At 42.8% G+C, this 24,326-nt stretch overlaps 1 protein-coding gene across 4 annotated transcripts in view; it reads left to right on the forward strand.

The window, feature by feature from the left end:
• The window catches only part of DOCK8 (dedicator of cytokinesis 8), a 144,824-nt gene that overhangs the window by 83,837 nt on the left and 36,661 nt on the right, over window positions 1-24,326 (forward strand). For all 4 annotated transcript variants that reach the window (XM_053408025.1, XM_053408024.1, XM_053408026.1 and 1 more), the window contains 8 exons: window positions 829-942; window positions 3,403-3,558; window positions 11,994-12,133; window positions 12,599-12,768; window positions 18,691-18,839; window positions 19,512-19,694; window positions 20,042-20,177; window positions 23,033-23,120. In XM_053408025.1, coding sequence (XP_053264000.1) covers window positions 829-942; window positions 3,403-3,558; window positions 11,994-12,133; window positions 12,599-12,768; window positions 18,691-18,839; window positions 19,512-19,694; window positions 20,042-20,177; window positions 23,033-23,120 — 1,136 coding nt within the window. The remainder of the gene's footprint in view (window positions 1-828; window positions 943-3,402; window positions 3,559-11,993; window positions 12,134-12,598; window positions 12,769-18,690; window positions 18,840-19,511; window positions 19,695-20,041; window positions 20,178-23,032; window positions 23,121-24,326) is intronic.

The following is a 24,326-nucleotide window of genomic DNA, read 5'->3' on the forward strand; positions in this document are numbered from 1 at the left end:
CTGCATAATTAGTTTTCCAAAAGAGCCCTAAAGTGGCAAAGTTCCAGGGCTTCAAAATAATTTTTTATTTTATGATGATTTTGAAATTTGAATTTTATAAGACACCAGGATTAATTTTATTGAAGGGTGGATAATAAATTATATAAAGATTACAAAACCCATGGATTTTATAACACCATTGAGATTTATTACTTCAGAGGTGGCCCAATGCATTTTACTACCTCAGGTTGAACAGAAAATGACATTTTCCTCACCACCCACACCTTCACAGGTCAAGGTTCATTGTACTCAAGGCTGGCCAAGTTATTTTGACATGAGGCAGAAAATCAGACAAGTGCTTCTCTCTGGCAGTAAAAGAAAAATAGTAGTATGTTAAACAAGGAACAAATACTGCCCTTTTATGACTTTCAAACGCATCCTCACACTGCTTAATGCTAAGGCTGGCCAATGCCTTCTATTAAAATCAGTCAAGCTTTAGATTGTCAAACAGGTTTTTGCACTTTGTGTTACGTGTTACAAGTATTATCATGATTAATTCAATGCAGAATGAGCCTTAAATGACACATTGCCATTTTCATTTCCAAATACTAATATTAAGTTTCTTCCATGCCTGTAAAAGTGGTTGTTTCTGGGCTATTAGCTGCATGGCACTCATGTTATGTGGCTTTCCAGGTGCTTGACAAACTTGCATGGCTGGTCAAGAGGGCACTCACATAAACAATGACCTGAAAAGTCCTCTGGTTATTTTATAGGTTTCCCCCTTCAAAATATGTGTAAAAAGAAAGCTAATTTTAAGTGTAGTAACATATTTTAATTGTTATTTTCAAGGAAAGTGAACAAGCAGAAAAGATCAACATTAGCCTAGCATTTTTCCTGTATGATCTTCTATCTCTCATGGATCGTGGATTTGTCTTTAACCTCATCAAACACTACTGCAATCAGGTAGGCCTGACTGAAACCTCCACCAGAACATGGAGCACCATCCAAGGAAGCCCCACCATGTTCAGTAGGAAGAGTGGGCCCTCCCTAGTGGGCCTAGATGGCAACCTTAGCTTCAGTTCATTCCTTCATATAATTAACTTCTGTTTTAATTATACGGCTGGGACAGTTCCAGCTAATAAGCCCTATTAGCTTATTAGAGCAGGAGAATCAGTTCCTCGAACGCAATGCAACATCACAGTCATCTTGCACATGCGATGCTAATTCATTTGACAGAAGGCTTCTTGTTAGGCCTCCTGGTCAAAAAGGCCATCTGTGAAGAGAGGTGGGGTGTCTGAACAAGTGAACATCCAGGGGGCTTCTGGACTAGTATACAAACCCATGAGGACTGTGTTATGAGGGCATGGTCTTCCTGAATGTCTGAATCAACTTTTAGTCCAGTGGGGTGGTGTCAAGCAGAGAGCAGCTCCTGCGAGAATCTGTTAGGAGACGAGTCTTTCCCCCCACTCTGACACTGATAGAGCTTAGTTCTTAGACCTTTGTCATTGAGCCACATACTGTATACACCAGGGGTCAGCAAACTTTTTCAGCAGGGGGGCCAGTCCACTGTCCCTCAGACCTTGTGGGGGGCCGGACTATATTTTTTTTTGGGGTGGGAATGAACAAATTCCTATGCCCCACAAATAATCCAGAGATGCATTTTAAATAAAAGCACACATTCTACACATGTAAAAACACACTGATTCCCAGACAGTCCATGGGCCAGATTTAGAAGGCAATTGGGCTGGATCTGGCCCCCAGGCCTTAGTTTGCCTACCCATGGTATACACAGATGGTAGTCTTATATTCAGACTTTTGGCTTGGGGAGTTTGTCTGCTTGGACGAAAAAAACCTTAACAACTTGGAGAGCAATCGGCCAAAAAAGGCTCAAGAACCTGCTGCCGCTGCCACTGATGGTCCCCAGGACATGGCTATCTCAGGCTGAGCTCCTCCGGTGGCAGGGCCTTGCAAGCCTCTCTCCCAGTAGCTGTTACTGTTTGTTCTGCTGCTGCAGCCGTGGCAGCAGTGAAGCGCTCAGCTCCACCATTCAAGCATCAGGCAGCAGCAGCAGCAGCAGGTGAAGGAGTGAAAAACAACTCACAGCAAAATCTGGCACCAGCCTAAGCACTGCTGCTGTTGCTGCTGCTGCTCTCATCAGCCAGCCAGATCTGAATGTGAGCGAGCGCCATCCCTCTGCCGAGTCCCAGCCCCCTCCCCTCAGGACACACACAAGAATGCCTCCAACCCTTCACTGCCTTTCCTTCAGGTCACCCTCCCCAGAGCTGCGTGGTGGTGTTGCTGTCCTCACCCAACCTCCCCACCTTGGAGAGCCCTGCCTCTCCTCTCACGCACAACGTGCTTACTCTGGAGTAGTTCAGGGACCACAGGCCCCCCTGGGCAAGGCGGCACTGAGCAGAGCCTTCTTTCCTATTGGGCTTACTGGCTCGTTGCGCCAGAGCGCTGGCCTCTCAGCGAGTGGGGGAGCTGTGCGGCTTTTCCAGCGGCCTCCCCTTTCCCTGCACACCTGCCAGCTGTGCCCCGTCAACCATATGGCTGGTGGGTGTTCAGCTTCCTTCCCAAGCCTCCGCAGGAGGAAAGCGATCCCTGCAGAGGCTTGGGAAAAGGTCGACAACTCTGGGAAAGGGGGGTGGCGCCACGGTGCCAGATATGCTTAAGATGGCCCTGGCAGTGAGAGACTCCTCTCACCCTCGCTGGGCTAGGGACTTTTGGGGGATAGGGGAGCAGGCTGGAGGGGGCCTCCTGCCCGTCCTCTGCAGGCTTTCTCTTCCACATGCCTCCTTGCCCCTTTCAATGCTACAGATTTCCATCTGCTTGTAAGTTACAATGTCATTCATGGTTTAGGCAACCCTAATTTAAAATATTGATTTCTTAATTTGGGATTCAAAAAAATAGGGGTCATCTTATGCATGTGGTGTCTTATACATGGAAAAATATGGTATTTTGTTTTTATACTTTTGTGCAAAGAAAGCTAAAGTTCTCTCATCAACTTCCTGTATCCAAAATAAAGTGGATGAAAAACACTTTAAAGTTTGCTGGTGTAATGCAGTTGTGTGAAGGGCCTTTGGACTCTATGTGTTTACTTTGCTGTTGGTAACAATTGCAAGTGTTATTTTTAATTTCACAAGCAAGGAAACTACTTTCCAGACAAATTTGCTAAAGCATTGCATTAGTGGAAAGTCGGTCAAGTGATAAAACATTATTGCTAGCAAAGAACATCAAACCATTAGATTCTAATGGATGGAAACTTACAAGATGCAAGTATTAAAAGGAGCAGTTTACAGTATTTGATGCTCCTTCATTATTTTTATTAAACAAAAAGTGATGCTAAAGTGAGGCAGGGTATTTCTTTCTGTTTATACAATTATTCACTCTAGTCATGTTTTCCTTTGTAATTTTTTTCAGTTGTCAAATAAACTTAATACTCTTCCAACACTGATTTCCATGAGGCTGGAGTTTCTCCAAATTCTCTGCAGTCATGAACATTACCTCAATTTGAATCTCTTCTTTATGACTTCAGGATCTGCTCCAACATCTCCCTCTCCTTCTCTGTCATCTCAGGTAAGTACCCACTCCTATAGTTTGCTATGTGTGATGAAAGTATGAGTAAACATCTACTGGGTAGTGTTATGAATTTGGGGTGTTAAGCTGTGTGCTAGACTCTTCTAATTCCTGGATCCAGCAAGTGTTAGAATTTAACCAAGGATTCTAATTCTTGGAATAGCCAGGGTAATCTCCTGGTAAGCTTATAGCCTGGGTGATAGCCTGGGATCCATTAAGGGGGGGTTGGTGCAAGATGGCAAATGGGGGCGACACCTCCCTTAGCAGATAAGGTCAGAGTGTGGAGTAGAGTTAGTAGTGATATGACCTAGAAGTAAAGCAGCAAACTGAAGAAATAGTCTGTTTGAATCCAAGGCTTGAGCTATGGGAGAAACAAGACCCTTTTGGGGTGTTAATGTTGTGAGCCATCATAGGCCATCATAGCCGTCATAGGTATATGTGTGTAAATAAACCATATATCATAAAGACACCACAGTCGTCACTGTGCCTCATTTCCAAAGGAAACACGAACCCTGGGTGAGTGCCTGGAAGCCCTGGAATCTCACACTGCTTGGTGATTGGGGTGGCAGGCAATACTATAATGGTAAACAGATGGTCAGCTTGTTGTTTTTATTCGTTCATTCTTAGCAGAAATGGCTCAATTGGTGAAGCCACAGCTCTACATTTCTGTTCATGTAGTCACTGCCACATACCAGGAGAGGGAGAGATGGTGGAGAGGTTTGGAGCTGCTCAGGTGTTCTGGCAGGAGCACCAGATTGGCTCCATTGTTGTTCCCTCACAGCCAGGTCCATAGGGGGTGCTGCCCACCCTGGGTGTCATCCTCGAGCGGGGTGACAAAATGGCGCACCGCGGGGGGCAGCACTTAGCGCGGGGCCTGGCCTGCAGCGCGCCCAAGTCATGCTTCTCTCCTGGGAGTGATACAGTGGCTTGGGCCCCGTGCTGCCCAAAACAGCAGCGTGGGGCTTGCGCCCACCAGGCGAACTCCGTGGGCAGGTCTCCGCGCCACCCCCCTGGGCAGACCACAGTGCCCCCATGAGCGGATCGCCCCGCCCCCTGCCGCTCCAGGTGCCGGAGCAGCTAGCTACGACTCTGCTCACAGTCCCAACCTCTCCAACACTCCTCCCTCCCCCAGTGACTCTGTAGACAAGAGGCCAGATGTAGTGCTGCCCTCCCCCACTGGCCACTACTGATTTGTGCAGAGAATAAAAAGGTTTCACAGTTTAGCCTTGTCTGAAATGCAAGTTCTGTAGCTTTTCAAGCAGGAGAGCTGTTACCAGTTCTAGAACTGCCAGGTCATTCTATGTCAGTTCAACGCGGTCATGCCACCCAACATCTCGGATTTTGATGAAACTTGGTGTATGCCCTTCCATTATGGTTGAAAGAAACTCCCTTAAATTTTTTCCCTCTTTCTCAAACAGTTTAAATTTTATAGCACTTCAAACTTTCTTGGAATCTGTGTTTCTGTCCCTCTTGAGATCCTCGGCCTTGTGTACATTTTTTTTTTCTCCATAACCAATGATCAGATCTCTTTGAAATTTTATGCAAAGCTCAATAACATGCTGAGAATTTCAGGAAAAAGTACACCAGAACTCAAAAGATTTTATAAATGCCTTAAAAAATTATAAATGTAGTTTTTTTGGTGGGAAAACTAGGTTTAGAAAACCTAAATTTTCAGCACGTGGGCATGATGAAATCAAAAGTTTTTTGATGGTGAAAATTATTGCAAAGACATGCTATTTCTCAACAAAGAATGAAATTTATGGGTTTTTTAATGTATTGTAACAATTTTTTTTTATTAATAAATTTTTTATTGGTTTTTCAACATATAATATAAAACAATACAAAAAACAAACACTAACAAACAAACATATAAACATGTATAATTTCATAAAAATTTTTCATATACCCAATTTCAGCGACTTCCCCATGCCTCCCTTTTCTGCATCCCTATTTCAATTTTTTTCAGCAACCCCTGGTCTGAATTACTTATTAATTCCTTTCTTTAACCCTTTTTCTTTCTTCTTGTCCAATCATTTATTGCTGCAAATCTGCTTTGCTTAAACCATGACATTTTAACACTCCATAATCTTACAAGAGTTTTTAAGATAAAGTTTAAATTTCTTCCAGTCTTCCTCCACCGTCTCTTTCCCTTGGTCACGGATTCTGCTCGTCATCTCTGCCAGTCCCATATAGTCAATCACCTTCGTCTGCCACTCTTCCAGTCTGGGTAGTTCTTGTGTCTTCCAATACTTTGCTAATAACACTCTTGCTGCTGTTGTAGCATACATAAAGAACATCCTATCTTTCTTTGACACCAATTGGCCTACCATGCCCAGGAGAAAAGCCTCTGGTTTTTTATGAAATGTACACTTAAGTACCTTCTTAATTTCATTATATATCGTTTCCCAGAAGACTTTGATCCTTGGGCACGTCCACCAAAGGTGATAGAAAGTGCCTTCAGTTTCATTACATTTCCAGCATTTGTTGTTGGGCAAATGATAAATTTTTGCAAGCTTGACTGGGGTCATGTACCACCTATAAATCATTTTCATAATATTCTCTCTTAAGGCATTACATGCCGTAAATTTTATACCGGTGGTCCATAACTGTTCCCAGTCAGCAAACATAATGTCATGACCAATGTCTTGTGCCCATTTAATCATAGCTGACTTAACCATTTCATCCTGTGTATTCCATTTCAGCAGCAAATTGTACATTCTAGACAGATTCTTCGTATTGGGTTCTAACAATTCTGTTTCTAACTTTGACTTTTCCACCTGGAAACCGATTTTCCTGTCCTGTTTGAAAACTTCATTTATCTGGTAATAATGAAGCCAATCTCTTACTTTAAACTTCAATTTCTCATAACTCTGTAGTTTCACATTTCCACCTTCTTGTTCTACAATTTCCCAATATTTTGGCCATTTAGATTCCATATTAAGTTTTTTAACTTCCTTAGCCTCCATTGGTGACAGCCACCTAGGGGTTTTATTTTCCAACAGATCTTTATAACGAATCCAGACATTATATAATGCTTTCCTAACAATATGGTTTTTGAAGCTTTTATGGATTTTTACCTTGTCATACCATATATATGCATGCCAACCAAATCTATTATTGAACCCTTCTAGGTCCAAAATGTCTGTGTTCTCAAGAAGTAGCCAGTCTTTCAGCCAGCAAAAAGCTGCTGCTTCATAGTAAAGTTTTAAGTCCGGCAGGGCAAACCCCCCTCTTTCTTTTGCATCAGTTAATATCTTAAATTTTATTCTGGGCTTTTTGCCCTGCCAGACAAATCTCGATATATCTTTCTGCCACTTCTTGAAACAGTCCATTCTGTCCACAATCTGCAATGTTTGAAACAAAAACAACATTCTTGGCAAAACATTCATCTTAATAACAGCAATTCGGCCTAACAAGGAAAGTCTCAAATTTGACCATATTTCCAAATCTTTCTTAATTTCTGTCCAGCATTTCTCATAGTTATCTTTAAATAAGTTCACATTCTTAGTTGTTAGATTGACCCCTAGATATTTCACCTTATTTGCTACCATTAATCCAGTTTCACTCTGAAACTTCTCTCTTTCTTCCACCGTTAAGTTCTTTCCCAGTACCTTTGTTTTTTGTTTATTTAACTTAAAACCTGCCACTCGACCAAAAACTTGTATTATCTCCAAAACTTTTTTCGTACTAGTGTCTGGCTCTTGCAAAGTTAAAACTAGATCATCTGCAAACGCTTTCAACTTGTATTGTTTAGCTCCGACCTGAATCCCTTTTACCAGCTGGTCCCCTCTAATCATATTTAATAAAACCTCCAGAACAGTTATAAAAAGTAGTGGGGATATTGGGCACCCCTGTCGTGTCCCTTTTTCAATAGCAATTTCTTCAGTAACCACGTTATTTACAATTAATTTTGCTTTTTGTTCAGAATAAATTGCACCTATACCATTCTCAAAACCTTGGCCTACCCCCATTCCTTTGAGATTCTTTTTCATAAAACTCCAAGAAATGTTGTCAAAGGCTTTCTCAGCGTCCACAAATATTAATACTGCCTTAGTGTTAATATTATTCTCAAGTAACTCCATAATGTCTATTATATTTCTCACATTATCAGATAAGTGTCTTCCCGGGAGAAAGCCAGCCTGGTCTTTATGAATCTCACCCACCAAAACCCTCTTCAGTCTTTTTGCCAAAATATCTGCAAAAATTTTATAATCCACATTAAGCAATGATATAGGGCGGTAGTTCTTGATCTGGTTTTTTTCAGTCTCAGATTTTGGTATAAGTGTAGTATATGCCTCTTTCCACGATTCAGGTGCCTTCTTCCCCTCTAAGATTTCATTGCAGACTTCCTTAAACGGTTGAATCAGCCAGTCTTTCAAAGCTTTGTAGTATCTGGAAGTCAGGCCATCTGGTCCTGGAGATTTTCCTAGTTTCATATTTTGAATGGCTCCCTCTATTTCTTGCTCAGTTATTTTCTGGTTTAAAATCACTTTACTTTGATCAGATATTTTTTGTAATCCATACTTTTTAAGACATTCTTCCATCTCTTTTTCCTCCACCGGCCCTTGTGCATAAAGTTTCCTGAAATAACTCTGAAAACAGTTTCTAATCTCATCTGGCCTAAAAATGTTCTTTCCTTCAACCTCTAAACTTGTAACCGTATTCAACTTTTGTCTCTTCTTCAATTGCCATGCTAGAAGTTTCCCACATTTATCTGCCGATTCAAATGTCTTTTGTCTCATTTTCTTTATTTTCCATTCTATCTCCTGATTCATCAATTCCATATACTGTCTCTGGTAATACTTTATTTCTCTTAAAATTTCATGAGACGCAAGTAAAGCCGTTATGAGAGGATTCCTGATACAGCAGAATACCTTGAAAAAGAAGAGGCAGAATGAAAAGAAAGATAAGATTTTGGAAAAAATAAAAGAAGGTGAAAAGAAATTGAGATCAAAATTTTACATTTTTTGGACATCATGTGGGGAAAATGGCTACTGGGTACAACTTTCGTACTGTAGCCTTTTCAGGCTTTGCCTTCGGGTGGGAAGAGCATTGCGCCCGGGAAGGGAAGTGGGAGTCAAACAGACACTCAAGGGTTAATTTCAGAGAAAGAGCTTTATTGCTGGTAGAAGGAGCAAGCATGATAATTCACAAGCTTAGCACAAGTTTTACAGCCATTGCACAGAGTATATATTCCCTCCAGTTCCCTCCCCTTTCTCCCCCTCCTCAGGAGCCCTGCTTCATGAGCTTTCCTAAGCATAAACAGAAACTCCTGTCTTGGGACTCCTGGCACCCTTCCCAGGAAAAAGGGGGGTTGAGAAGCCTGTGTGTCAGCGTGTCCGAAATTTGTTGCAACTGGGTGAGACAAGACTCAGTTCTCATGCCTGCTTCAGCTTGGCATTGACAGAGCCATTCATTAGCTTTGAAGCTTTCTTGTACTGATAAAAACAACGTTTTGCTTATGTAGCAGCATCTTGTGAGAAAGCAGAGAAAAGCTGAAGCTGTGGATTTTAGAAGAGGGAAAGGGGAAATTTGGTTTTGAGGCCTGCGGTGACTTCGGGCCTAGGTGGGGTCACCTGTCCTCACCTCCTTCATTACAATCCATAGCTGTGATAGAAAAAAATTAATGAAACAAAGTTGTTCATCTTAAAATTTAAAATAATATTGGTTATTATAGGTTTGTTTTTTTCTGAAAGTGCAGATTTGTTTTTTGTTTTGTGGTATTTAAAATTATGAAAATTGAAGACTGGAGTATATTTACGCAATGTTTAAAGGATAATTGTAATCAATTAACAAATCTAGCAGTATTGTAAAAAGTCTTGTAATGTTTACAATTAATACCTTTTTACTTTTATTTAAAGATTGAGCTAAATTTAAAAAGAAAGTGTAGATTCAAAAAATGTATAAATGCGACGATATATTTTGAAAGCCATGGGTGGGATGGAGGGAAGTTGCTAAGCTTCCCTCCATCAAATGAGCAAAAAATTAATAGAAGGAATAATTTGATTGTATTTGAATATATAAAATGGAAATGCAATGAAATATTTTTAAAGAATTACGAAAAGTGGCTATATTGTGAAATAATAATAAAAAATCGGTCAGAAACTTTAAATGCTGACAAGTAAGGTAATAAAACCTAGCAAGAGACAGATTAAAAGAATTTAAAATTATGCATTATATTCAATTATGCAACATTACATGATCCCCAATTTGTTTTTCAGAATATTATTGCATACAAAGACATGTCTATCTTGTGGGGGGGGGGGAATGATGTTTGCATGCCATCTTGAAATAATAGATGCATGGAGACTTTAACATTTATGTTAAATATATTGAGGCGCAATTCACAATGAGGCAGTTTTATGACAGCAGATGTGTCAATAAGGACAACAATTAACTAAAGTAAAAAATTACCATAACAGATTATGCTATTATCACAGTTGATTACGTTACAAGTTCAATGCTCCTCAGTTTCTTTGCTGTAGCCTCAGTATCACCTGTAAGTTTTTCATTTTTTCTTCCATCAAGTATGATCATTTTTGGTACTTTGGAATGATATCGGAGATTAATCAAGATGAGGGAGATGTTTTGGTTAAGTTTATTCACCCAAATGGACCTTCACCTTCATTCTACTGGCCTAGCCGTGACGATTCTTGTGCAACGCCCCCCCCCCCCAGACAATAACTGGCAGAAGATACTTCTTTCCCAATGAGTGTATGGTTCTCTCCTTTTGTAGTGATTAGACTAGATCAAAACCAGGCCTCAGATTTTGTGCTGCCCTACAGCCAAGTAAACTGAGCTTCCATGGGTAGATAGTCTTAAGATCCCCTAGGTCTCCATAACAACAACAACAACAATTTTATTATTTGTACCTTGCCCATCTGATAGGGTTGCCCCAGCTACTCTGGCCCTTTGCTTGGTTCCCTGTTCAGCAGGGTTAGAGATAGGAAAGTAGCTATTCAAGGCAACTCTTTCTTCTAAGTAAGGACACCATCTCCTTTTACATTTAAGAATGACTTACAAAGTGAACTTACTGAAGTCAGCAGTGCCTTCTGCTAGAATTGCATGATTTAATACTGCAGCTGGCTACCAGCTGAACAATTCTGGTCTCCTTGCAGAACTTCTGCCAGCTTGGGGCATGCCTGCATGACAGCTAAAAGATGTAGTCCCTGCTTTCTGCAGTATTGGCTAATACAGATTGTTGTGTGATGATCCATTGCCTCCCTGTACAGTCATACCTCTTGTTGCGTTTGCTTCAAGTTGCAGCTTTTCAGGTTGCAAGCACAGCAAACCCCGAAGTGTATACTTCCGGGTTTCGCCGCACACGCAGAAGCGTTCTGCACGCTTCGCACGTGCGCGGAAGAGCTCTATCACGCTCCACACTTGCGCAGAAGCACCGATCTAGTTGCAGACTTTTCGGGGTGTGAATGGCACCCCGGAATGGATCGTGTCCGCAACTAGAGGTACCACTGTACAGTGCTTGAGCTGACTCTGGCTGGGGCTCAACTTAGATTTCTCCAGATGATTTGTATTGATCTAGAGCAGGGATGGGGAACCTGTAGCCCTCCGAATGATGCTGGAATACAGCTTTCACCAGCCTTGGCCATTGGTTATGCTGCCTGGTGCTGATGGGAATCTTCCCTTCTGAGGCATGTGGAATAAAACTAAGACTCAGGAGGTGGATGCTGTCTGGCAGTGCTGCCCCATGGACTGGTTATAAGTAAAAGGGCAGGCAGGTGGAGGGCTGGATGAATGCAAACTGGTATTCATTTGGTAGGGCAGTTCCCCATTTGCCCTAGTAGACCTGCCAACACTGCTAATAGCTGAATCAAGCAGTCTTGGCTCGCTTGTTGCCCTGTGAGGATATGAGCCACTACAGATCAGGAACTACACACCTAAGACCTATTTCATATTTTGTACAGTAGCCGATTTCCATGGGTGATTCTCATGGTAAATGCATGGATTGACCTCCTGAATGTCCAGGAACACCCACTGGAGAGCTCCAATTGGCTGCAGTGGCTAATGGGGCATGAAAATAATAAAAATAAGACAAATTCCATACATATATATTAAAGTCTACAGTTGGGCATGTCCTGTAAAACATCACAAAAACATGACAAATTTTTGCATTCTCAGGGTTCTTCATCAGAATACAGAGAAAGGAGGGACAGACCTGAGTTCATGAGTGCCCCATCGTGGTAAAACAAAATGAAATGAGTTGAGAGCAATGGTGTGGACCTTTGTTGAGCTGGACAGTTTTATGCTGATGCTATTTTTTGAAAAGATTTAAAGATCTTATAAGGAGCAATATTTTCAACAAATATTTTAAGTACTTAAAGAATGTTCAATTGTGTGATAATGGCGAGGGCAGCTCTGTTACTACATTTATGCATTTGAATTGAATGCAAGCACCGGCTTTTTTTTTTCTTTTGCAGAATTCAAGCTCCTGCTCAAGTTTCCAAGATCACAAATTTGCCAACATGTTTGACCTGACGGCAGAATATCGGCAGCAACACTTCCTAACAGGGTTACTCTTCACTGAACTGGCAGCTGCCCTGGACACAGAAGCAGAAGGGTAGGTTTTGTTTCTTCTTCTTTTTCCGGAGACCTGACTATGTGACCTGACTATAGGAGTTGACAGTGCCAAATTTTACGCTGCCCATAATATTCCTTGCGCTGAGTCCTTCTTTCTTACTGTGTCAGGGCTGCACTCTGGGTGATAGTTCGCTAGCAGCTGAAGGGCAGAACTACATGTGACCCTGAGTGCAGTCCCACTCCACCTGCAAACTGCCAGTGAGGAGGTGAGGGGTGGGGAGTTTAACCATTTGCCCCTCTGACTGCACTCTGAATCTGGATTGTGTCCTCTCTCCAAAGGGGACTGCAATTTACATTGCAAAAAAAGAAGCCCATTCAATTAACATACCATGTCAATTAATATCATATGTTATTTTCATCTTTGGTTATCGCTTGAAACCTGCTTAATCCATACTGTCAACATATGCATCAGTCACAAGTGTTGTTCTCTTGTTTGTGCTGACAGAATAAGCAAAGTGCAAAGGAAAGCTGTCAGTGCCATCCACAGCCTGCTGAGTGCCCACGACTTGGACAAATCCTGCTTGAAGCCAGAAGTGAAAGTGAAAGTTGCTGCCCTTTATCTGCCCCTGGTTGGAATAATTTTGGATGCACTTCCACAGTTACATGACTTTACAGGCAAGATAAGTTTGTTGTTGTTGCTGTTGTTAAAGTACCTAACATTTTCAAACTGTTGCACAAAGATTTTAAAAAGGCTTACAAGCTAACAGACTAGGAAGTCGCGCCGGTCTCCCGAGGGTTGCGCAGAGCTTCCTGAAGCCTGCAGAGCGAGAGGGGTCAGTGCGCACCGACCCCTCTCGCTCTCCAGGCTTCAGCGAAAGCCTGCATTCGCCCCATAGGACGCACACACATTTCCCCTTCAGTTTTGGAGGGGAAAAAGTGCGTCCTATAGGGCGAATATAGGGCGAAAAATACGGTATATTGCATATGCCTCCAACTACAGAGAGTTTTGTAGTAATGGCAGGTTCTTTTTCGTATTCTTGGTGTAGGCACACAAGTGGGGAAACCTGTGCCTGCTGACAGTGTTAGTCTATAGAGACTTCTTGGTGGCAAGGTCTATCCTACAGTTCCAGTGCATATACATATGCGTGGTTCCACATGCTTAGTTCTTCCACAGCTGCAGTTGTGACATCATGAAGAACATTCCCTTGGTCTGCAGATGAAGTGAGCAAGACACTGAGTCTTTGTTTCTACAGCTCTCCCTCTCTTTCCTTTACATTTCCCCCTCCATTGGTTTTGTGATTTTGTTTTCTTCCCTTCTTTGTTCCCCCCTCCCCTGCGCCTTGTGGCATAGCAGCCTACATTTAAGAAATGCAAAAGTTGAGATGGGAAATTGGCCATCATTGGTCACAAGCCTTTTGAGTAGAGGATTTTGATGGCTTCTTGTGAGCATTGCCAAAAATTCACTAAGCAGGCTTGCCAGAACCATTCAATCTTTCTGTGTTGTGCTTTGGTTATTACTACCTTATTTGAATCTGGCCAAAGGCTGTGTACCCATTAGTACTGAATCTGGCTCCAGTGCACTCTCACCACTGACTTTTGAATCTGTGTGCACACAACATTACCCATTATGAAGCACAGTGGTACCTTGGTTCTCAAACTTAATCTGTTCCGGAGGTTCGTACCAAAACCAAAGTGTTCCAAATCCAAGGCATGCTTTCCCATAGAAAGTAATGCAAAATGGATAAATCCATTCCAAACTTTTAAAAACAACCCCTAAAACAGCAATTTAACATGAATTTTACTATCTCACGAGACCGTTGATCCATAAAATGAAAGCAATAAACAATGTACTGCAGTCACACACACAATCAATCAATCAGTAGCTGAACTGGGTTCCACACAGTCACAAAACAAAAAAAAGAGTCACAAAAACGCAAAATAAGTAGCAAAAACAGAGTGACCTCAGTGTAACACTGCATAACAGAAGCGTGGCACTCAAATTAGAAGCATAGCCCTCAAATCGGAAGTGTAGCACTCAAATCAGAAGTGTAACTCTCAAAACAGAAGTGTGGCACTCAAACTGGAAGTGTAATACTCAAAATGGAGCATGTTCGGCTTCTGAAAAAAGTTCTCAAACTGGAACACTTACTTCCGGGTTTGCAATGTTTGGGTTCTAAGTTGTTTGAGTATCAAGGCATTTGAGAACCACTGTAGTTTCTGTGGTAACTATTCTTTACAGAGTTGTGCAGAAGTTGCCCCGGGTAATTTGTATCTGAAACTGACTGAGATTTACAGACTGACTCTGAGGCAAACAGCAGCATAACATGACATACTTGCTGCTCTAACAGTTAAAACTTACACAACAATTGATAACTGAACTAATGGGGGGCGGGGATTGCCTCAGGCACATGACATCACAAGATTCTATGCTACAGCATTAACCCTCAGTTTATTGGGAAATATTGCTGCTTGGTGCATTTTGCCTCAAACCAGCTTTGATCTGAAAGGGAAACGAGCTATTTTCACTTTGTAGTTAAGTGGAAGTGTGTACATTTGGGACTGGTCAACCTAATCCTGTGTGCAGGTGTTTGGGCTGAGTGGGTATGAAGATGAGTCTTTCTGTTGCAAGCTTATTCAGGCTATAAAAGCTCCTAAGTCAGGCCAATAAGACCCAGGAGCCGGGAGGAGATAGATTCCAATGTTTTATTACTTTCTAAGCAATAGGTTATAGCGGGATAGGTCCACAAAGGCTGCAACTGCGATTCAGTGGTCTGGGGGTGATATTTATAAGTTTTTACACAAAGCAGTTCAATTTTCTTCAGTCATATGCATTGAAGCATTTCTAATTACCTCATTCAGTTATTGGATACATTTCATGTTAGTGTGCTTGTGCAAACTTAGCATAAGCATTGGCTGTTTTGCTGTCATCTATATGGCCTCCATTGTGTTACATTTTTATAGCAAAATCTATTGTGCTTTTGTTGAACCTGCATGTATAGCTGTGTATGTTCTGCAATAAAAATGTTAGCTTCTTCTCTTCTCATGGGAAAGGGTGCTTGCATAACAAAAGCTTTCTCAGCAGTTCCAAAGCTTTTTGCAGTTTCTTAGCATTTCCTTAAAGCAATAGGCTTTTGGGGCCCTTGGGGCCCCTCCCACATTTCTAGCTTGGCACAAGTGTGAGGATGAGTGAGAGAGAATATTTTTCACTGTGAAGTACAGTCCGTCCGGGGCTCCCTCTTTTAAGTTCATTGCCCCTTTTTCAGTCAAGCTGAGTGTGAGTGAGTCAGTGGAAGGTGGTTTCATTTGTTTTTCTTGATTACTAGTCATCAGGGTATTATTTAACCCCTTTGAGGTAAAGGCTCTGTCAGAGGCTCAGGAGCAGAAGCACAGGGGAGAGAGCAAATAGAGAGCGGAGGAGAGGAATCCAAGGGGAGCGTAGGGGAATATGACAGTGACCCGAGAGATTCCATGAGCTTCTCCAGAGAACCAGAAGATTCCCAGAAGGGGGCGCCTATGGTAAGGGCAAGGGGGGTCCCAGGGGGGACGCTACAGAAACAAGGGGCCAGCGGGGACTCCCAAGGGAGCAGCGGAGGATCAGGACCAGTTCCCCCACCAGAGCACAGTGGGGGGGAAGAGTCACATGAGTCAGGACCAGCCTCTCCTCCAGCGGGGAGAGAAGATGAGTCAGGGCTGACCACGCCCCCATCGGAAAGTGGGGAAACGGAGGGAAGGCCAGGTCCAGCTAGCCTCCCCGAAGGAGGGAGCAGTGACACAAGTGTAACGGTCAGAAGGAAAGTGGGAGGCTGCGCGCGCGCGCCAAGTTCAAATGTGCAGGAGCGCGGGACAGCAGAAAACCCGGATTGGGAGCCAGGTCCAAAAGCCCGAAGGAGGGAGGGGGAAGAGTCAGGGGACTCAGCGTCAGAGGAGTCTAGGAAGGGTGAGACTCCGACTAGCAGGCGGACCCAGAGAAGGAAGGAACAGAGGAAGAGGTGGAGTAAGGCTAGAATCTTAAACTGGTGTCAGGGGGGAGGAGATTCAGATGGAGCTTCGGCGGTCTAAGGTACAGACGTAGCGTTGCACGCTGCGCGTGTGGAAGTGAAACTGAACTTCAATAAAGACTTTTATACTAAAGAAAGAAGCAGCGTTGGTCTTGTGTGAGCTGGGACCTTGGGCAGCGCTGACAGGCTCCATTAATTTTCTCCCAGCCACGTGGTTGATTCCCCTCAGGTCCCTTGCTATTGTGCCACCAATAACTGGAAGTGACGGAAGCAGCTGCTTTGTTTAACTTTCTTTGGCACCTGTAGCAATTTTAAGTGAAGTGTTGGGAAGCATTGTTTTTTCCCTCTTTAGCCAAACGGTTGAAGTTCATAGTTACAATAAATATGGCAAAAATAATGGATAATTAATAAAAGCAAGCAAGCAAATAAATAAATAAATAAATAATACTATTATTTTGTTGTTGAAAGTTAAGAACATAGCAATATATCACAGTTTCTATAGCTGTAGGCTATAGAAGGGTATTTAAAATGAGAGTTTGCAACTTCCGGTCGGCTGCAGAGCCATTACAGATGCGGATTTAGCCTCTTGGGGAAAGTCCGAGCTCGGCAGGAAATTTGGAGCTACACAAAGGCGCTGTGAGCTGCGTTAAAAAACCCCAAAGAGAGTTTTGGGTGCAGGGAATCGGGCGGCGCCCTTGGTGTCTATCCTTTTAGTCGGACGGCTCTGTAAAAAGAGCTCAAATGACCAGGGGATTGAGGCGCGGGTGCTTGGGATCTATCGCTACTCCTGCCTTGCAAAGCCTCTGTTTCCGGTGGCAAAAAAGCAGCTGGCTTACTGATTCAAAAAGACTGAATTTGACTGGATGTGGAGTAAAATTTTGGAGTACTTGGCGAACAGATGGCATAATGGGATGTAAACAGGGAGTCCGTCCCATTGCTGGTGAGAAAAGGGCGCAGTAATAATTTCTATGAAATCGGAAGTACGTGAGTTCCTTTTTCCGCAAGCGGATATAATTTTAGTGCTATTCCACTAGCCTCATAAGGCAGGGCTGAATGGATTTCTAAAAAATATATAATTTTACTCCAGATTTATAGACTTTAGATTTCATTGTGACTGAAAGACAGTTCTGAAACACTGGGGGAGGAGAAACCCCGGCCGGCTCTGCCAAAGGCAACTTTGTTTCCAGGGCTGCTGGCGATCGATACAGACATGTTATAAAGTAATAACTATTCGGACTACTCATTTCTAGCAACGAACAGAGCTAATATGAAAAAGTGTGGGATGAAGTTAAGAGAGATTTGGAAGTGTGGGGAAGAATGAAACTATCACTTATGGGAAGAATCTGGAATTATGGAAGCCAGGGAATGGGGGGGGGGGAGTCGATGCTCTGATTGAGCAAAGATGTATGTGATGATAAAATTTTATTTTGATTGTATTACAAAAAATAATTCAATAAATATTGTTATAAAAATAAAATAAAATGAGTGTCGGCAAATGTGTCCTCTTTTTTGCTTCTCAAAATATGGCGAGCCTACTTCAACATAACCACAGACTGCCTAACTTGTTGTAATCAAGTTTTTCTGTACAACTTTTTATGAAGTTTTTTTCTTAAAGTATGGAAACTGTTGCCTTAGTGGAGTCTTTAATTGGTGCCAACACAACTTATGCACCAACCTTTCAAACCTTTGGCAGTGTGCCTTTCTCCTTTGTTTTTTGGAGCATAGATTTTCTTGGGGCAATTAAAGCTTCTGAGGATGTAGGGTAACTTGCAGCTCTGCACTCCAGTCCTCTCTTCCTGACATTACATTGGGACAAGGTAGTCTTCCATCCAGATTCTTATTTTCTGCCAAAGACTTCGTCAAACTCCACCCCAACTTTATATTACCTTTTTTCTTGCCCCCTGCTCTGTGTTGATCGTTGATTTTTGTGTTGATCATATCTTGTTATCCTAAAAAAACAATAACCCTAATATTTTTCATTGTTAATGCCACTCTGTATAAAGATCACAAACTTTCTCCTCAGTGGGTGCGTTACAAGAGTGCTCATCATCCCCTGCAATATGGCTTCAGAGTGTGCTGCATGCAGGCTGTAGCTGCCTTTGCAGCAACCACTAGGATAATGTTAATCCCAGAGCCATGTTGAGCTACAACATCGTCACAGCTCTTGACTTTCAACTTCCACTGTGCTCTTGATACTTCAGCCTGTGCTGATGTATTTTTTGGAACAATAATCCTCCAATGTGTTAACTCTTTAGGACAACCTACTACAAATTTCAGATGAGAAAGCTTGCTATTCTCCCATATGTGCACAGAGACCATGAAGAAGGATGGGTAGCTTGACCTTAACTGAAGTTCTCTTGAGTGATCATATGTGGAGTCACACAACATTCTCAGCTGCACACTGTGGTTAGATACTGAATGTTGGTATGGCAATTTTTGAACTGAGCAAAACCTCTTTGGACTTGCAAGCTGGAACTTAAGGGGTGGAGTATGTGAAGATGCACTGCATAGACATAAGTATTTCCATATGAATGGTTCTACAGATGACCATTCTCAAGAACTTCAGTTACAAGTATGCAACTTATATTTTCTAATATAGTTTCAGATGGCCGCAACGGGAAAGGCCGCATCGGATCTCCAGATGAAGAACAAGAAGCTGCAAGCCAAATTAACCAAAATATTGCTCTGGCCATTGCTGGGAATCAGTTTAATCTCCTACGGTCCTATGGTTCATCTGTGTCCACAGTGGTAGGTCTACCTACACTATGTGTTTGCATAATTTTTTCTTGCTTTGTTACTCCCTATTACTGACCCAAATTCTAGGAGCCAACTTTTAAGGATCTATTATGTTCTTTCATTTGATCTAGTGGGCATACTGAGCATATTTTCCAGGGGGAAGGGCCGTAGCTCAGTGGTAGAACATGCATAAGGTCCCAGGTTCAGTCAGTCTCCAGCATCTCCAGGTAAGGCTGCAAGAGACTCCTGCCGGTAGCCCTGGAAAACCACTGCCAGTCAGTGTAGACAGTACTAAGCAAGTTGGACCAAATATCCAGTAGCTTCCTATAGCTCTGTACTTCTTTAGCCTCCTTGCTGTTTGGAGCTGATGGGACTTGTAGTCCAAGACTTCTGGAGAGCCGCAGATTGAGGAAGGCTACTCCAGAGTATTTGATGCTGTTTTTTGTTTTTGCAAGTGTGCCGTTCACACCTGCAAAAAACCCTACAGAGGTGAACCACCTGAAATAGAGATATTCCCAACTCCCAAATCTAAGTGGCTACAGCAAATTTATTAGCTGGAAACGGCACCTTAAACAAAAGATAGGAGCCCTACCAATTGTGTGACTGGTGACATTCATTAGGACTATTAAATATGCCCTTCTTTATGTCTAACTTTCTTGAACTTCTTATTTTATTTGTTCAAAGCCTTACAAACAATACAACACTTTAAGTCCAGAAACTACACGCCACCTTTTGATCTGTTTCCTGTGGATCATGAAAAACGCTGATCAGAATCTTATTCAGAAATGGGTTGCAGACCTGCCATCTATGCAGCTAAACAGGATTTTAGATGTCCTTTACATCTGTGTCTCAGGCTTTGAGTATAAGGTAAATAGAATGGTGTCCAGTCCATACTTGTTGCTAATTGTTTTGATGCGTTACAGACACAGTGTACAGGTTTTCTTGGATGGAAATATGCTACATTTATTTTACAAGTGTGCTTCACTTTTAACTTTGTGCAAAACTTTGTGCAAAATTGAACTTTTCAAGAGGCACAAAATAATTGGTTTGTAGATTTCTTTGTACAGGGTGAGTCTTTTAAAAGAGGCCCCGTGGAACATGTGTACTCTGTATCCACGGGGCCTCTTTTGAAGGACTCACCCTGTACATTTAAAAGACATACTAACCTTTTGATACTGATGGTTTAGCTCACATAATTCTTTATGTCTGTGCAGGGCAAGCAAAGCTCAGACAAAGTCAGCACTCAAGTACTCCAGAAATCAAGGGATGTAAAAGCTCGGCTAGAAGAGGCCTTACTAAGAGGAGAGGGAGCCAGGGGTGAAATGATGAAGCGGTGCAGGATGCCTGCTGGTATGCTCCTTGCTTTTTTTATCTCATTTGTGAAACCAAAAAGAAATCGTAGATATAAAAACACAGTTTTCCATAACAACTTTTGACAGCAAAAAATGTCTGAAGAAATATTTGAAAAGAGTTTGATTATTAATGTCTGAGTCAGAAAATTAAGAAATTGCCTTATACTGAAGGAGCGTCTCCACCCTCATCGTTCAGCCCGGTCACTGAGATCCAGCGCCAGGGCCTTCTGGCAGTTCCCTCATTGCGACAAGTGAGGTTACAGGGAACCAGACAGAGGGCCTTCTCGGTAGTGGTGCCCACCCTGTGGAACACCCTCCCTTCCTATGTGAAGGAAATAAACAGCTGTCTTATCTTTAAAAGAATCTGAAGGCTTCCCTGTTTAGGGAAGTTTTAAATATTTAATGCTGTATTGTTTTTAACACTTGATCGGAAGCTGCCCAGAATGGCTGGGGAAACTCAGCCAGATGGGTGGGGTATAAATAATATATTATTATTATTATTATTATTATTATTATTATTATTATTATCATTATCATTATCATTATTATTATCATCATCATTATTATACTACTACTACTAAGGGTGCCCTGGAGGATTGTTACTCTTTTGTGGGAGGGATTTAAGTGCATACCGGAACTTTAGGCTTATGCAGTTAAAGTGGCTGAGAGCAAAGAGAAGCAAGAGACCTTTCTGTTGAGCTCTGCCTCTTAAACCAGAACCAGTAAATAATAATAATTGTTAAGTTGTGGGCGAACATAGCAGACGACATAGTGATTTCTCCAGAGCAGCTCTTTATTTGTAAGCTGGACAGAACTGAACAGCAAACAGCTCAGCCGGCCTGCTTTTATAGGCAGCCGACTGTCAACATTGTAGCAACAACAATCCAGGGTTTCCCGCCTAAAATAACTGACGTGGACCTGAGTGAAAACTATCTACAGTATCCCCCTGCTGGCCCAGGGTGAGAACTTCAGTACATAACAATAATAATATGTTGTTGTTGTTAAACTTAGCTTCCTACAACTAGATGGGATAAACTGTGCTTATATACTTGAAAATGCCTAGGGGGAAAGTGTCAGCAGTAGACAAGGCACAGCATCTAAGTGGATTACCATTGACTATTCTTTCCCAAGGCCTTTTTTAAGCAAATCACTTCTTTAAGCAAGTAACTGTACTAGTTTGGCTTCTTCTTGATTGCTTAGTACTGCTCTCCCTCTTCTTTCGTCCTCAAGTTTCTTTCTAGAAAGTGACCAGAAAGCTGGTTTGATCATTGTTTCAACTCCCCAATTTGATCCTTACTACAGTATAGGCCAATTGAAGGTGCCCATTTTATGAGGACGTGCATGGAACTAGTCCTCACCTGCTGCTGTTGCTTGCCTTGGCTGCCAAAAGAAGCATACAGGCTGCTTTTTTCTGGTAGCCAGGACAGGTAGCAACCAGGTCAGTAGCACAGCCACTTCTGTAGAAAGGTGAACTGAGTCTTGGGATTGGTTGCCAGCCATTCTCTCTTTCTGCTTATTGAAAGAAGGTGGCTTGCAGGTGTTGGTTACACACATATTTTCATTAAGAGGGTAATGCAAGAGTACATCCTATACTTAAGCCGGTGTGGTAGTCCCAGATGATGTTGGGCTGCATCATCCCTTACCATTGGCCATAGTGCCTAAGGCTGGTGTGAGTTAAGAGTCCCAACAGCATCTGGTAGCACCATCTTGGCTACTCCTGCTGTACCTCACCCAAGTCTGGACTTCTGGGCCTCATTCATTTGTCTGCCTCTGTCCAATATTTTGCTTCATAAAGGTAAAGGATCCCTGACAGTTAAGTCCAGTCATGAACGACTCTGGGGTTGCGGTGCTCATCTCGCTTTACTGGCCGAGGGAGCCAGCGTTTGTCCACAGACAGTTTTTCTGGGTCATGTGGCAAGCATGACTGAGTTGCTTCTGGTGAAACCAGAGCAACGCACGGAAACACCATTTACCTTCCTGCCGGAGCGGTACTGTCAGGAAACTGCCATCAGCTCAGAGGCGAGAGGTGGAAGGGCAGTTGTGTTATAGGGAACCTCTGAAAATCTTGCAAAGCAGTTCCTCCTCCAGCGAAGAGGAAAGCCCCGTCTCCAGTGGAAAGGAGGTGCAGGGAGCAGGGGATGCTAGGGAGAGCCTCAACACCAAGCCTGAGCAAACCGGAGAGGAGGGAAGTACCCCTTTGCCAGCACCCATTCTGTGCAGTAGGTTTCGGCACAGGGAGGGGCAGAGAAGGCTGAGGGTCATGCGACTGTTATGCTGGGGGAGGTACAAAGACTGACCACTCCCAGATTCTGCTAGCGATTGAGCCAGACGTGAACTTACGACGCTCTTCACTGTAAATAGTTTGCACTAAGAATAAATCCTGGAAAAGACAGGTCGGAGTCTTGCCTGTTTGCTCTTGAGCAACCACACCAGCACCTGACAGGTACCTATTTATCTACTTGCACTTTTTGGCGTGCTTTTGAACTGCTAGGTTGGCAGGAGCTGGGACCGAGAAACGGGAGCTCACCCTGTTGCTGGGATTTGCACCGCCGACCTTCTGATTGGCAAGCCCAGCGGCTCAGTGGTTTAGACCACAGCACCACCCCTGTCCTGTTTTGCTTCTAGGTTGGTTTTATTTCCTGGCTCTAAGCCCCATTGTTCTCAGGGGCACATGGTTCCCATCTGTTGTATTTCAACAATTCCATACCAAATGTGCTCTTTTAGTTTGTGTGTAAAAAGATACCCTTTCCTTCACTGCTAGCACAATGGATGTAGCCTCTTGCAGAACTCATATCAGTAGAGAAATATTGATATTAAAGTTTCAGTGTGATTCTATGTATGTTGCCCTTGTAGGGAACGATAAATTCCCAGGATTTAATGAGAACCTACGATGGAGGAAAGAGCAGACACACTGGCGGCAAGCAAATGAGAGGCTAGATAAGTAAGTAATTTAATGAATTTTTATTGCTTTAACCAGAGCAGCTTCTCTCTGTGGCCATCTAGTTTCATTCCTGAACCGAGGCAGAAAACTCTATCCTTAAAGCATCCTGGACTGTATAGCTGTATAGCTGTTCTGTTCTCAACATATGTGTCAACAGTGGTTTAGACTGCAGCCCTGGTAGTAAGTTCCATTGAAGTAAATGAACGATATTTCTGAGTAGACATTTAGAAGAATTTACTGTTAGAGCTTCTTGTTTGCTTCTCCCCCCCCCCTCAAATAATAAATCTATGGTGGAGGTACCTCTTGTCAGTATTGCAGTGTTTCATTCTCTCGGCCCACACCTTTCAGGTGGTTTGTCAATTTTAGACTTCATGATAAACCAGAGTTATCATATCCATGCTTCGTAAATCCAGACAGGGCACCCTATCTGTCAGAGAACGGGACTCTCTGACAGGACAGAAACAGAGACAGTGGAAGAACAGAGAGAATTCCTAAGAAAAGAGGGGGAAGCAATTAGCAAAAGGAATTCGATCTTTGTGCACACAGAGGAAGGAGAAACACAGAGAGCAGGAATACAGCTGCAGAGCTCAGATAGTGATGCAGACACAGATTTAGGGGGAGTACAGTCTCCCAGATCTCGTAGAATAACGAGATTAAATGAGAAGCAAAACTACCCAGAAGAGAAGGTGGCATTTTTCCTGTTGGGGGAAAAGGGGGTGGAGCTTAGTTCCAGCAACTGGGTCATCAGAGGAACTGAAATTAGCGGAGCTCCAACCGGAGCTTTTAAAAGTGCCAATAAATCGGGTTCCGCTAGGGGCGCCTTGGAAGATGGCCGACAATACCATCTCTCCAGCTCACACGAGGTAATTAAGAGGCTGAGATGGGAGTAATCAGCCTCCCTAGATTATTCCCGGTGGAAGGGAAGACGCAGTCTCATCCGCGGCTGCCCATAAATCATCCCTGAGTTGGAAAAGAAAGAGGGGGTGAGGGCACTGGATGGAAAGCCCTTGAGCGAGCTCGGATCTCCTGGACGCTGTCTCTGTGAGCGCTCCAAGTTCCATTTCTTAAGATAAAAGATTGGATATAAGATTTATTGGACATGCTTCAAGGAAAGAAGGGGAACTTTATGTGCTAATTAAGCCAGCCACTGAGACGCTAAGAATGATGGATTGGAAAGAAGATAACATCAAAGAACAACATCTAAGC

Source organism: Podarcis raffonei, chromosome 11, assembly GCF_027172205.1.
Source record: "Podarcis raffonei isolate rPodRaf1 chromosome 11, rPodRaf1.pri, whole genome shotgun sequence".
Lineage (NCBI taxonomy): Eukaryota > Metazoa > Chordata > Lepidosauria > Squamata > Lacertidae > Podarcis > Podarcis raffonei.